The sequence below is a fragment of the Penicillium citrinum genome, assembly GCF_028827155.1.
Source record: "Penicillium citrinum strain IBT 23319 chromosome Unknown utg000001l:1.0-4955037.0:1.0-4956770.0, whole genome shotgun sequence".
Taxonomy (NCBI): Eukaryota; Fungi; Ascomycota; class Eurotiomycetes; order Eurotiales; family Aspergillaceae; genus Penicillium; species Penicillium citrinum.
In genome coordinates, this window is record NW_026622686.1 from 3,019,831 (window position 1) to 3,033,093 (window position 13,263).

The window sequence follows — 13,263 nt, forward strand, 5'->3', positions numbered from 1 at the left end:
GTCAACGAATCATCCCAAAATAGCATTAGGCTGAAGCAGAAAACTCCCATGAGAATGCAAAGCAATCACTGTAAACAAGGGGTATTTAAGAGTCACTGGTCGAGGCAAAAACACCCTGGCTTTGGCTACTGCTGGCCTTGTCAGCTATTGGGCACAAAGGCCATGCGGGGTGTGCCTCGTCGCAGTTTCAATGCTTTTTTTTGTTTCGCCTTTAACGCCCAAGTAAAAGTGTGTATCCAAACAGCACAGAGATTAAATTTTCATCCCTTCATGCGTCGCGCCGGGATCCTTGCTGTCTGAAAATAAACAGGCAAGGTCATGATCAGAGGTTGACTATGAGTCTCAATGCTGTATCAAGTGCCGCTCGACGGTCACGCGATGAGGCTATGGCTCTAAGTCTTATTCCAATATCAATATAGATGACAGGGGCCAGCGACTGGCCTTTTTGATCCGACATCTATGTAGCTGCGGCCACTGGTGTCTGGTACAAGACTGCAGAATTTTCCCTGTCCATGGCAACCGCAGGTGGCTCAGCCCCATTCAACATGGGGGGCAAGTCGAGGAAGCCCAAACTGCAAGGACCAATATGAGGTTGATACTCGTAAGTTCCAAGCTGAGGTAGTCATGCCACGACGGCATCGCACAAGATTGCACCCTTTCGAGCAGGGAAGGTCGTCGGTGGCTATCATGACATCCCGCTGATCATCGGCCTATTTCCGCAATTTCCCCCTCTTGAATACATTATAGCGCACGGTGTACTCATCGAGTGTTCTTCTAATCGGACAAACGGCTTGCCAAGTGGCCATAATCGATCCGAGCCGATCTTCAATCCCGACAGGATGGCGTCAAGCCCCCACATTCGGATGCTGCTATTGTTTCGAGACTCGGCAGTAACTCAATATATCGAGTGTCAATTGAGCAGGACAATGGATAGCTGTGTAACCTCCATTGCCAACATTACCAATGAGATTATTAATTGTAAGCAATTGCCGATATCAAGAGAGAAAAGGCCGAAATGGGTCAATGGTGGGCAATTCGTCATTCCGCGGAAGAAATGCGGGGGATGACAAATTGAAGCTTCGATCTACTTGGGAATTTCCAACGTCCTCCACTCTTCTTCCTTTTCCTTTTCTCTTTCTTCTCTCCCCACTTGACATGTTTTCTTCTTCTCTTCCTCGAAGTACTATCCGACTAGCAGCTCTAAACAGTCATTTCACTCCCAGTTCTGTCGTTGTCTCGCGACTATCTTCCTCCGTCCGCAACATGTCTGTACCCACCACCATGAAGGCCATTGTGGTCGAGAAGACCGGTGGCCCTGAGGTGCTTGAATTAAGAACTTCTCATCCAGTCCCTACGCCAACGGAGGGACAACTTCTTATTAAGAACAACATATCCGGCGTCAATTTCATTGATACCTATTTCCGCACTGGTCTCTATCCTTCTGCCAAACCGGAGATCTTGGGCCGGGAGGGTGCCGGGACCGTTGCAGCTCTCGGTCCCAATACATCTGGCTTCAAGGTAGGGGACCGTGTTGCCTGGCTGGCTACCAATGGATATGCCGAGTATACTGCGGCTCCAGCAGCTAAGACCGTGAAAATCCCCGAAGGACTCAAGGATGAGGATGTTATGGCTTCGTTTCTGAGTGGATTGACCGTTCTCTCTTTTGTTAAAGAGACTTATCCAGTTCAAAAGGGTGACTGGGTGCTTCTTCATGCTGCAGCTGGCGGTGCTGGATTTCTCATGACCCAGATCCTGAAGACGATCGGTGCCAAGGTCATCGGTACTGCCGGTGGCCCTGAGAAGTGTGCGCTGGTCAAGTCTCTCGGTGCAGATGTGGTCATTGACTACCGAAGTGAGGAAGGTAAGGATTGGGTCAAGCTAGTCAAGGAAGCAACCGATGGTAAGGGAGTCGATGTTGTATACGATTCTGTTGGTAAGGACACTTGGGAGGGCAGCTTGGAAGCTGTAAAACGCAAGGGAACCATTGTCTGGTTTGGCAATGCCAGTGGCCCTGTTCCCCCTATTCCATTGCCGTGAGCTTCATCTTTTACCCCATTTCTTTGATAGTAATGCTAACAATTATCGCAGCAAACTCTCTCCCAAGTGTGTCAAGATTGCTCGCCCTACCCTGTTCGGCTACATCGAAACCCGCGAGGAATTTGAGTTTTACACCAATGAGCTTTTCAACCTGCTCAGTTCTGGACAACTGAAGACCAAGATTCATAAGATCTATCCCTTAGAGGACATTGCCCAAGTCCACAATGTGAGTATCAGTGATAATCGTCCCTCTTTATAAACTCTATTGACCTTTTCGATCAGGACCTGGAGGGAAGAAAGACAACAGGCAAGCCTCTCTTGAAGCCTTAGGTTGCAAATACATATGAAACATAGGTCTTAGGATATATTCTGATAGTAAAAATGTTTGATTTTAATTTGTGCTGTAACATCATGCATCCCATTGAGCTCGAATGTCATGAGCCTGTGTTGTCGAAGTCCTCAGACAATTGCTCGCCCTCTTTCCCGGGAGACTTTGGGATTTAGATGCAAGGAACTCGAAAAACATTCTGATCAACTGACACTAGAATTCTCTTCCTTTCTCTGAGCCGGATTCCCCCACCTTGCTCTTCTCGGTTTCTTTTATCTCTGGATTTTCCGTCGGTGACAATTCCTTGAATTCTGTGACAACTTCAGATATCTGTGCCTCAGTGGTAGTCCCCTCGGGACTCATTGCATCAGTAGATTTCAAATACTGCTTGACTGTCGCTTCAGCGGACTCGGAGATAAGATCTTGTTGTTTTCCCTCTTCCTTTGTAAGGTTCTTCGGCCATTTCCAGTGCAACATCAGGTCATTTGCGATTACTGTGTAGAAAGAGGGCTGTGTTGACATAGCCTCGTCAAAAAAGTAAACGCCGCAGTTGAGCTCCCAAACACTGGTCATTATTTTCAAGCTAGGGTAGCAATGTGAAAGGAGTTCAGGCTCAAGGAGAAATTCAAACTCATAGACTGGTGCATTTCCCTTGTCCCAATCTGCGCGTTCTTCTGGCGACATGTCGATGCCCGGATTTGCAGGGTCCCGGTACGATTTGGCACGAATTTTGCCCACTGGAATCAGATCCGGTGCAGTTTCACGATAAAATTCCCTAGTGGAATCATCAGGTTGTATCACTTCCAGCACCTCAAAGCCATGAATGTCCTCAACCTTGATTGCAGAAACGAGGTTCTGGTTGGCTAGCTGCTGGAATCTAGAAGCTTGATCGTTGGAGCCTGCACCTGCGATAGCATACTTGATCACTTTGCGGGCGACTTGTTTAGCGTGTTCCTTTATTTCCTCCGGGTGATCAGAGCTTGCATAGCTGTTCCAAGTGGAATCAAAATGGTATCCACCAAACAAAGTTGAGCAAGATCGATTGAAAGCACCTGGAGCGTTGTGTACGAATTGTAGATTCTTCCAGAGCTCATCGGTAGCAATGTCACAGGTCTTTCTTGCTCGGTCGAGGTCCTCTTTGTATTCTGGACATACATTATGGAACAGGAGATAGGTGTAGAAGTTCTTGATCGTAATTGTTGCGAGTTCAATATCTTTCCTGCTTTCCGGGTTGAAGTGAGCAATGTAAAAGGAGCCTCTGTGGCCAAGTTAGCGGTGGCTACCAGTATAATTTATAGTTGACGATAAAGAGAGGACAGCGAATACTGACAAAAAGCCTTTGAGGACCGTGTTGAAATTGATCTCCAAATTCTCGCGGGACTTATGGACTGCGGTCTGACTTCGAGCCTTCATGGCTTCCTCCTCGGGCATCCCTTTCACTTCCTGGGCGCTGACTCCAGTTCCATAATTTTGCCCAGCGCTAACACCACCATACTGCAAGTATTTGTGAAAAACGTTGAGTCTGTTTGGCAGGATGCGGCGTTTGTGCTGAAAGCGCATCAGGGCTTCTTCGAATCGGCTGTTTTACAGGGTCAGAGAACAAAGACTGTTCAGCAATATGTGATACAACGTACTCAATGAAGGGGCGAGACCTTTATTAGAATATTAGCATTGCTGCTTAGCAAGAATGCCTAAACTGCTTACGGATTGTATAGCTTGCACATTTCCTCGTGCTCAGCCGGAGTAATGGGACCATCCGCGTTGTATTCCTCGAAGCCGGTGGGCTTGTCCTATAAGAAATATTATAAGCAACCATGGTGATATCCTGTCATTGGTATATATTGACCATTCCACGTTGGCTCTTGAGTCGCTTGGACTTTCCCATCATGAACTGAATGTCCGGTGATGACTAGGCTGGAATGAGATAAGGCAGTAATGACGGCGCAAGAGTGAGAGGAAGAGAAGAGAAAGAGAAGAGAAGGAAGGAAGAGGAAGGGAAAAGAAGAAGAAGAAGAAGAAGAAGAAGAAGAAGAAGAAGAAGGAAAGAAGGAAAGAAGGAAAGAACAAAAAAGGAAGGCACGTAGGAGTGTAAGTTTGATTTGAGGAAGGAGCAAACTGGCGCAAGTCGCAGTTGCCATTTTCTATCCAAACTCCCATGAGTCTGACGTTTGCTTGAATACACTGTTCACACTGGATGAATTGATACGATTCACACTATTGACAACGGCTAGGTTTATAGAATCATTGAATGATCCACGGGTTGGAGACTCTAGAATGTTGTGCATGTCTACACGTGAAGTATGCATACAAATGCAAAACATAGATATATAAGCTGACTATTAGCAGGTCTTACTCCCGAGTTAAACCTGAAAACATTTAACACACTCAATATAACGTATGGTCTAATAGCATCCATTATTCATTAATATCATCTCTATTGCGCTGGTGTGCTATCTGCACTCACTTTCTCTCCTTCATCTCTGAAGCTGATCCGTGCCTGCTGGGTTGAGTCATCCCGCATGCGATTGAACCTCCGAATTGCTGCTTACGATCTTCTAGTCTTTTCCCCCATCAACATGCCCGCCTCAAAATCCGATACAAATAGTCGCAAAACACCCCAGTTGGGGAGCGATGATCTGGTCCCATTCGATCATGTTGCTGCGGGACAGTAAGTTTTTTTCAAATTTCCCCGAGTTGTCCGCTGTCCACGCGACCGGCCCCTCCCCCCGAAAGCTTGCCAACGGTTGTACATGGACGATCAGGGACAAGGACAGTCACAGTAACAGTCCATCTTCATCCCTGATGAAACTCCTCAAACCAAAGTAAAACAAAATTTGAGAAATGTGGCAGCTCTGGCTAACAATATCTTCTTCGTGCTCTCTCTAGTGACGGTGTCCGCTGTACTCATTCCGGCTCCTTGATCGCCAAACCATGCACCAAACAAGAGGTGGAGTTCTACGAATCAAGTGCCCACCACGAGGCCTTCCAGGAGTTCATGCCTCTCTTTCTCGGTACTCTCTCATCTGCAGATCAGCAGTCATCATTAGCGATTGCTGCCGCCCAAGAATCGGGCGCTGTCTTCCTTCCTGGCGCCGATGATGCCTCCGCTGCCCCCGGTCAACCAATAGAGTCGGAATCCAGCGCCGGGAAGGCTAAACCCATATTAGAACAACATTGGGTGCCCTCCGGGGGTAAGAAGCTGGACACAGGCTTGTCAATTGTGTTGGAGAATGTGGCGGATGGCTTTCGCCGTCCTAACGTGTTGGACGTGAAACTCGGGGCGAGACTATGGGCGGATGATGCGCCTCCCGCAAAGCGTACCAAATTAGACGCCGTATCCAAGGAGACCACGAGCTCAGCTCTAGGATACCGGATTGCGGGTATGAAGATATGGACTGGAGAGAATGGTGAGACAGATGAGGGCGTTCATACCGATCCATATGCCACGAAATATGAAGGGCAAGAGGGCGAAAAGGGCAAAGTCATTGAAAAAGATGGCTTCCGGCGATACGACAAGTGGTATGGCCGGTCATTCAATCAAGACAACGTCAAGCAGGGCTTCGAGACTTTCCTCGCTGGCGCCAAAATGGGCAAGGTGGATCGCTCCAAATTTGTCGCGGAACGATTAGCGAAGGAGCTAAGAAACATCCAAGAGGTCCTTGAGGGTGAAGAGAGTCGTATGTATTCCGCTAGTGTGCTAGTCGTTTATGAAGGTGATCCGGAAGCTATGGAACATGCGATAGAGGAGGAAAAGAAGATCCCCGATCCGCAAGACGAGGCGGAAGTGGACGAAGAAGATGACGACGACATTGGATTTGAGATCTCTGAGGGGCCCCTAGAATTGGTTGATGTCAATTTGGGCAACGTGTCGCACAAAGCTATCAACATTACCATTGATCCGGAGACCGCGCAGATGCCCACCATTGTCGATGATGACGATGAGGAAAATCCGCCCAAAGTCCACGATCTCCGAGTGATTGATTTCGCACACGCCCGATGGACTCCTGGAGAAGGACCTGACGAAAATATGTTGATGGGTATTAGAAGCCTAGTCAAGGTATTTGAGGAGCTTGCTTTGTGATCATTGACTTCAATCCTGCATGGATCCAGCTCGTTGCTGGCAACGACTGGCATTCCCGATTTGCCATGGAAAACTAACCATCATACATATACCACCGGGCAGTCATTTAGCCTTTTACCATTTAATGCATTTCCAGCGCTTTTGCCACATTTAATTGAACTATTTGCCCTTGTTGGGAATCATCTGCATATTTACACTAGTAGGGCTTCAAAATGTTCACTACTAGTAGTAAACATTTACGTTACTACATAACATAACTAGCATTGCCCACCCACTACTCACTTCCAAGTACGAGTAGGTCATTCTTGGGTCTTATGAAAAATGAACATTATTGAATGACAGGTCATTTGGTAGATACTCTTAAAATGAACCATCAACTTGAGGGTTCATTGCAACTTGAAGTTGCTGGCCATTGATGCTACAGTTATTAGAGGTTATGAGTAACTATTGATGGCTAACTAGTGAAATCAATGCTAACGGCAATCTTAGCGGCGGCTTACTAAATTGTTTAAAAATTACTCGATATCCCGATCACTAAATAATAGCAAGTTCAATTGAATCATAATATACTCTACAAAGCCATTCTAACTGCAATTTATCATCAATCAAATGGTTGATGTTGTATGCGCATAGTAAAATCTGCTGACATAATCACGTGATCTCCAAGAAAGGTTTCGACTTCGCCGGACCTCCGACTTGTACAATCGAACATCAAAATGTTTCCCACACGCGCCCTGCTGGGCCGCTCGGTCTGGAAAGGTATGTCTGACTGATGCTACTCAGAAGGAAACCCCCCCGATATTCCAGAAAAAATGCCCTGCTCACACGCTCAATAGGTCCGAACATTGTCCCGTACGTTCCAACCAACCAACTCAATTACTCTCTCCACTAGTCCTCCAGCTTCCGCCCAAAAGCGAGACCATCGGAGACGGTGTAGATAGAATTCGAGATACTAATTTCATTGACACAGTCTTCCTCTCCCGCGCACACTGCCACCTCCCCCGAATACACCCCCAATCCGTACTCAAAAGCGCGCCGCGACGATCCTCCCCAATTTCGTTGGTCTGCGCTTTGCAGTTCACAATGGAAAGACATACCAAGAGATTCAAATTACCGAGGAGATGGTCGGCCGCAAACTCGGAGAATACGTTGCGTATGTTCGGTCAAATTTCGTTGGCGATGACTTGGATTATCAATGGTACTAACATGCAATTCCGTTAGAACTCGCAAGCGTTTCACCTACAAGCAGTCTAAGAACAAATAAGCATCTCGCTTGACTGTTTTCAGATCCGATCTCCATCTGGGTGGTCCTTGATCCTCAAACCTGACGCCTGGGTCCGATGTCCGATCTACCTGCGCTCTTTCTTGTCGACAAACACCTTTTCCGCCAAATTGTCAGAAATTACTGTCTCTCAGGAGTCTTTCCATGACGAAATTTATACCCAGCGGAGGAGCTTGTCTTGTCTAAGAAACCGAGAGCGCACTTCAAAGACACCTTTCTTTTTGTTTGGCCGTAGTGCCGTGTACAGATAGTTACATTAGTCGAATCCCTTGTGACATTACATACTCGTGGGATGGAGTTCAGCCATGGGAAATGCATTTACTATGATTTATCTCTGATACAAATGATATACCACCCGACAAGCTGACCGCAATGACCGACAACAGACTAGATAAGCAAAGAAGTAGCAGACAAACACCATTTTCAGAAGGAAAAAACCCCCTCCCAGCCCAAATACCCAAGGTATACCCAAGGTCCAATCCGAGGATTGAAAAAAAGGCCGATATCAATGGCCTATTTGATCGATTTGTACGCCAGCGCCAAAACCCATCGTAAATAATAGACAGAAGACAGAAGGAGGAAATAGAACGAGAAAAGAAGGGCGAAACATGGTATCAGGCCCAGACGAAAAAGGCGCACCTAGAAATGCCGGCAAAAGGAAAGCAAAGCTCTCATTCCCACTTCAACGATAGAATTCACCGCGTTTAACGGTAACCCCATACTCAGAAACAGCCATACCAAGATCTTCCATAGTAAGTACTGTCCGACCTTGACCAGTTCCACCAGACCCACCACCTCCAAACCCAGCCCGCTGAATACCTAGATGCGTATTGCCCTTGCTACTCTTACCACCATCGCCGCCAGCAAGACCACCCGGCGCCGGGCCGGCAGGTCCACCCATCCCAGAAGCGGCGTTTAGACTACCCATGGGGTTATTAGCGGAGGAGCTGTTGGAGGCGCGGATGCGGGCGAACTGATAAGAGTCGGCGGCGAGGTCGGAGACAAACTTCTGCGTTGCTAGCGCGAGAAGACGGGCAAGGTGTGGAGGGGTTTGATTTGGACCTGTGCCTGGTGGAGGGAGACCGGCCAAAGTGAGGTAATGAGCTGTCACAGCGTCGGGGATCTGGAAAGTTGGTGGAACAAGACGTTAGCTTTTTCTCACATCCAGTTCGGTTTCATTTCTCTTGCTAGTATAATATCTTTGGTTCCGGGAAGGAAGCTAGTAAGAAGTGGGCGCGATGGCTGACGCTGAAAGAGCAACTCCACGAAGCGCGGAAGAATCGAAAACCGAAAAAAGAGAGATAGAAAATGTCGCTTACTATTGGCGCATAGTCATCCATCTTGCCCAAGAACTCGCGCAAGCTAGTCTCCTTCTTGGATGGCGGTGGTGCGGCGGCCATGGGATCGACATCCGTCGGGAGAGGGACATTGTCGTCACCCGTGGCTTGAGCTGGTTCCGCATTCATATCGATATCTTGTTCGATCGAAGCATCAAGGTCTGGATCAGATTTCACGGCCGGATCGGTTGTGCTTTCGATAGGAGCAGTTGTCGCTGGATTGGAGTGCTCTTGTGACCCGTTTGGTGGTTGGGGGGTCTGAGAAGGTTGTTCGCTCATGATGGGCAAATCATGGATGTTATCACTTCCCTATAGGATCAGATAGTAGGCTGCAGGGGACACCAGGTGTGACGAGACCAATCAATGCGGTAGTGAGCTGAGGGGTTGGGATATTGCTGGGTTGCTACCGTATTGAATGGCATTGGACGTCGCAGAGCCAGTCACACGCGGGCGGAGGCGGGTGCACGGTTCACCCTCGGCGGTGGAGAAATCTACACTCATTCATATACTTTGATGACTGGTCCAATATAAAATAGCTGAATACGATCATATGAGCCTTTTAACAATAAAAATATCCTTTGAAAAATCTCCAACATTTATAGATGGCAGTGTAATGTACAAAATCATTTGAATCGCTTCGCTTTGTAACGCGCAGAACACGGAGCAAATTTAATCGTACATTCCCTCAACTCCAGACAGGTAGCAATTAGCAACCCAAAGAGAAAAAAGACAAAGTTAAAACATTCAAAAGTACAGACCCAGTAAGAACTCCGTAGGATGATGCTAGACATGTAACAGATATAGCAACTTTATTATTGTCCCAATTGCATATGTGGATCGATGTGGTCCGGCGTGGCTGCGTGGTGTTGATATTGGCTGCCATGAACTTCTTGACTGAGTGTCTGCATCAGGTTCTGCTCAGCAGTCTGGTCAAACACGGACTGGCTATTGGCATCCGAGGGAAGACTTGGAGATGCCGACATTTCATGTCCGGGCACAGGCGATGCGTGTGCCCCAGCCAAGGCCATCATGCCCTTGATGCCCTCCACGTGAGCCTTATCCTCTTCACCTTGTTTCTTTTGTCGCTCACGAGCCTCTCTTTTAGCAGCTTGAGCAGGTGCCCGAGTCTTAAGTTCACCAGTGACAAATTTCAGATAGTAGGGCACCTCGATTCCGCTCTTGAGGAAGAACAACTTCAGGTTTCGAGCTTTGTCTTTAAGCTGCACCTGATTTCGGTCCTTAAGAGCTTCACTAATGGTCCCGCCCGGACCGAACATTGCCAGAATCTGACTCCAGTGAGGTCCCTTCACTCGATCAAGACCGGCCATCAAAGCATTCTCCTCCTCGGTGGTCCAGGGCCTCCGCTGGCTAGGGAGACCTGACTTGCGGCTAGTAGGCGATGATTTGGCCGATGCAGCCATTCGAGCCCGCTCGTAAAGAACCTGAGTTGGCTGAGATTGGGAATAGTGAGGGATCCCAGGAAGGTAACCCTGTTGCTGTGATGACATGCCATTTGATCGAGCCTGCATAGCCTGTGCTGCATTGGGGTTGTATTGTTGGAAGTTTGCCTGAAGGGGACTTTGTTGGAAAGTCAGGTTGCCAGGCTGCTGTTGGTGATAGCCACCTGGCGGGGTTGGGCTATGGTGAAACTGCGGCTGCGATTGTGGCTGCGGCTGATGCTGGTGTTGTTGCTGGTGCTGATGCTGTTGTTGAAGAGGCTGTGAGGGTTGCTGGGCCGCAGTGTAGCCATGGAGGTATTGGCTGTCAGGTTGATTGTGGTGTTGCTGCGGCTGCGGTTGTGGCTGCGATTGCGGTTGGGATTGGTGTTGCGACTGCTGCTGGGGTTGCTGCTGCGGCTGTGGTGTTTGAGCGTGGTGCTGAGAAGGAGATTGGCTAGCCTGAGAAGGGGCCTGTTGTTGCTGGTATTGATGCTGTTGCTGGGATTGTTGCTGGGATCGTCGTAGGCCATGGCCTTGTAAAGCAATTTGCGCAGCGCGAGCAGCACGAGCAACGAGATCGCCGTGCATGTTGCGATCAACCGGAACTTCCACCGGTTGGCTAACAGAAAATTGTCCTTGATGGGTCGTGCTAGGTGACTCCTGAGTATCTCCATTGGAACTGGATGGCTGGCGCCCTTTGATGGGTTTCTTTTCCTTGCGTAAGCATTTACAACCACCAGGCGGCGAGGAGCATTCGAACTAACCTGCTGAGCATTGATGGCATCAAAGTTCTTAGAGATATAAGAGCTCAAGTCCCGAAGGAAGTGCTCCCAATGGTACTTGTCGGGTAAAGCTTTCAGCGCCTCCTCGTTATTGATATCGTTCAAAAGGATTTCACGACGAGATGTTAGCCGGTTGACAAAATCTGTTTCACTGGGAGCCAATTGTTTTGTGCCGGTGCGTTTCGCAGTAAGCCGTTTCTCTATGTCGTCTGGGAAAAGCTCACACAGGAGCTGCGTGCGAGTACGTGACTTGCTATTCATGGCTGCAATGAAGGCCTGCGTTTTGAGCTCCAAGTATAAGGCTCCCTGAACCTTCAATAAACGGCCACCTTCTGGGACAAATACATCCAAGAAATGTTCATTCAACTCGGCAAACCCAATTTCTTGTGAGCCGAAAATGCTCGAGACGAATGAGGCAAGATTAGCCTTGCGAATGATGTCTACCTGCGACGAATCGGTGATTTCAAGATCAGACGTTTGAAGAAAAGCATGTTTTACAGTGTACACTCTCTTGGTATGGTCAAAGAGGGAACGCATGGTGGCGTATGCCTGGCCGTTCTCAGATTCCGGCTCGGATACCATGGCCGTGAGATCCTGATAACTGTTTTTGGACAGAAAGGAAAGAATTTGCGTCGACTACCAGGTGTAAGTATCCCTGAATTGTGGACCAAAGACATTTACAAAGACCTACCAGGTTGTCTAGAATAGGCAAACTTTGGATTTTCAAATGAGAGTTGGCCTTAAGAAATGCGAACCCCCGCGCACCAGGGAATTCACCGACAGGAGAGACCTCTTGGGGACCCATGGCTACTGTTTGTTCTTGTCGTTCCGTATGATCCATGATTTCAGATATGATGGATGCGACGTTGGGATTGACGTTGGAGCTCTCGTTCTGGGTCGAGGTTGAATCTGTCTGGGGCTGATCGGCCGCAGGGGGATCTGCAGGCTCGAGGGAATCCACGACGCCTTCACCAAGAGCTGTCGCAAGCTCTTCTTCAATCTTATGGCCTGGGCCGTGCTGATCTAAATTGTCGAGGGACTGCTGGAATGAAGTCTCTTCGTCCGGACCAGAATCGGTACGCCGCTTCTTAGCCGCAGGCGGGGAGGCATGGTCCTCGTCCTCGAGTAGATGATGAGGTTTCTGATCTATTGCAAATCAAGTAGGATATGGTTAGTTAAGGGGTCGAATGTCCAAAAAGGTGAAGGGCGGCGATATGGGTGAGCTTGGTTGGAGTACTAGCTACACCGAGGAATGAGGACGAGGTCGGCGAGTATAGTAGAAAGACTCACCGAGGTCGCCATCATCGGGAAAAGAGGGAAGATCAGAAGCGGCATCAAAGGATGGCCGATTAGCCTGATCCTCGACCATTTGGAGGCTATGAGTCGATCAAAGTATACACTAGGGTTGGGCTGTCAACTTCCAAGAGCAGAAATGAGGGCTTAGGGGTAGGGCGCGGGTGTAGGGCTTCCAGGAGGTCAGGTTTTTTTTTTCTTTTTTGCCTCTGGGGATTCTGCTGAGTGAGGATAATGGAGTGTTATTATTGGTAGATAGACTGACCGCTTCTGAATACCGTCCGTAGTGAGACCTATCACGTGACGTGTTTCAATACATACTGTTTGTACATGACGTTTGGGGAATGAACTAACCAACTACTACAGATTGAGGGAATCTCTCCCGGAATCGAATTCGCCATGAGCTACTCTAGTACAGATCTTACTGCAGTGCTAGTAGTATAATGATATTTAATGATGGGCATACTAGGGTACTAATACAACAGTACTCATGATTCTGTCTCAGACTGAAGATCTTTGAGGGTCCCAGAGTGGGAGGTTTCTTCCAATCAATTGGCCTTGATCTGTACTCAGTGATGAGTACTGAATATTGATAAATTGCCGGATAATTGATCTTGGTCGTCCACAAGCTAGAGTTCGGAGAAGGTGGTCACTCGGAGATCTTCCAAGCGGGAAGGAACCTTG

At 48.2% G+C, this 13,263-nt stretch overlaps 6 protein-coding genes across 6 annotated transcripts; 3 read left to right on the forward strand and 3 right to left on the reverse strand.

Moving 5' to 3' along the window:
• Positions 1-1,155: 1,155 nt before the first annotated feature.
• On the forward strand, positions 1,156-2,367 carry N7469_001140 (quinone oxidoreductase family protein; the record flags this gene model as incomplete). Its single annotated transcript, XM_056640060.1, has 3 exons — positions 1,156-2,033; positions 2,089-2,263; positions 2,320-2,367. The coding sequence occupies 3 exons, from the start codon at positions 1,156-1,158 to the stop codon at positions 2,365-2,367; spliced, it is 1,101 nt and encodes a 366-aa protein (XP_056505817.1).
• Positions 2,368-2,578: 211 nt separating this feature from the next.
• N7469_001141 (uncharacterized protein) lies at positions 2,579-4,250 on the reverse strand (the record flags this gene model as incomplete). The annotated part of the gene is made up of 5 exons (XM_056640061.1): positions 2,579-3,623; positions 3,696-3,944; positions 4,000-4,017; positions 4,070-4,155; positions 4,212-4,250. The coding sequence occupies 5 exons, from the start codon at positions 4,248-4,250 to the stop codon at positions 2,579-2,581; spliced, it is 1,437 nt and encodes a 478-aa protein (XP_056505818.1).
• A 691-nt stretch (positions 4,251-4,941) lies between these two features.
• N7469_001142 (inositol polyphosphate multikinase) lies at positions 4,942-6,446 on the forward strand (the record flags this gene model as incomplete). Its single annotated transcript, XM_056640062.1, has 2 exons — positions 4,942-5,033; positions 5,252-6,446. 2 exons carry the CDS (start codon positions 4,942-4,944, stop codon positions 6,444-6,446), a joined length of 1,287 nt encoding a protein of 428 aa, XP_056505819.1.
• A 716-nt stretch (positions 6,447-7,162) lies between these two features.
• On the forward strand, positions 7,163-7,710 carry N7469_001143 (mitochondrial 37S ribosomal protein uS19m; the record flags this gene model as incomplete). The annotated part of the gene is made up of 4 exons (XM_056640063.1): positions 7,163-7,205; positions 7,283-7,298; positions 7,417-7,599; positions 7,668-7,710. 4 exons carry the CDS (start codon positions 7,163-7,165, stop codon positions 7,708-7,710), a joined length of 285 nt encoding a protein of 94 aa, XP_056505820.1.
• Positions 7,711-8,410: 700 nt separating this feature from the next.
• Positions 8,411-9,487, reverse strand: N7469_001144 (putative TFIID and and SAGA complex TAF10 subunit; the record flags this gene model as incomplete). The annotated part of the gene is made up of 3 exons (XM_056640064.1): positions 8,411-8,851; positions 9,048-9,374; positions 9,473-9,487. 3 exons carry the CDS (start codon positions 9,485-9,487, stop codon positions 8,411-8,413), a joined length of 783 nt encoding a protein of 260 aa, XP_056505821.1.
• Positions 9,488-9,877: 390 nt separating this feature from the next.
• N7469_001145 (uncharacterized protein) lies at positions 9,878-12,655 on the reverse strand (the record flags this gene model as incomplete). The annotated part of the gene is made up of 4 exons (XM_056640065.1): positions 9,878-11,218; positions 11,269-11,922; positions 11,978-12,432; positions 12,577-12,655. The coding sequence occupies 4 exons, from the start codon at positions 12,653-12,655 to the stop codon at positions 9,878-9,880; spliced, it is 2,529 nt and encodes an 842-aa protein (XP_056505822.1).
• Positions 12,656-13,263: the final 608 nt, after the last annotated feature.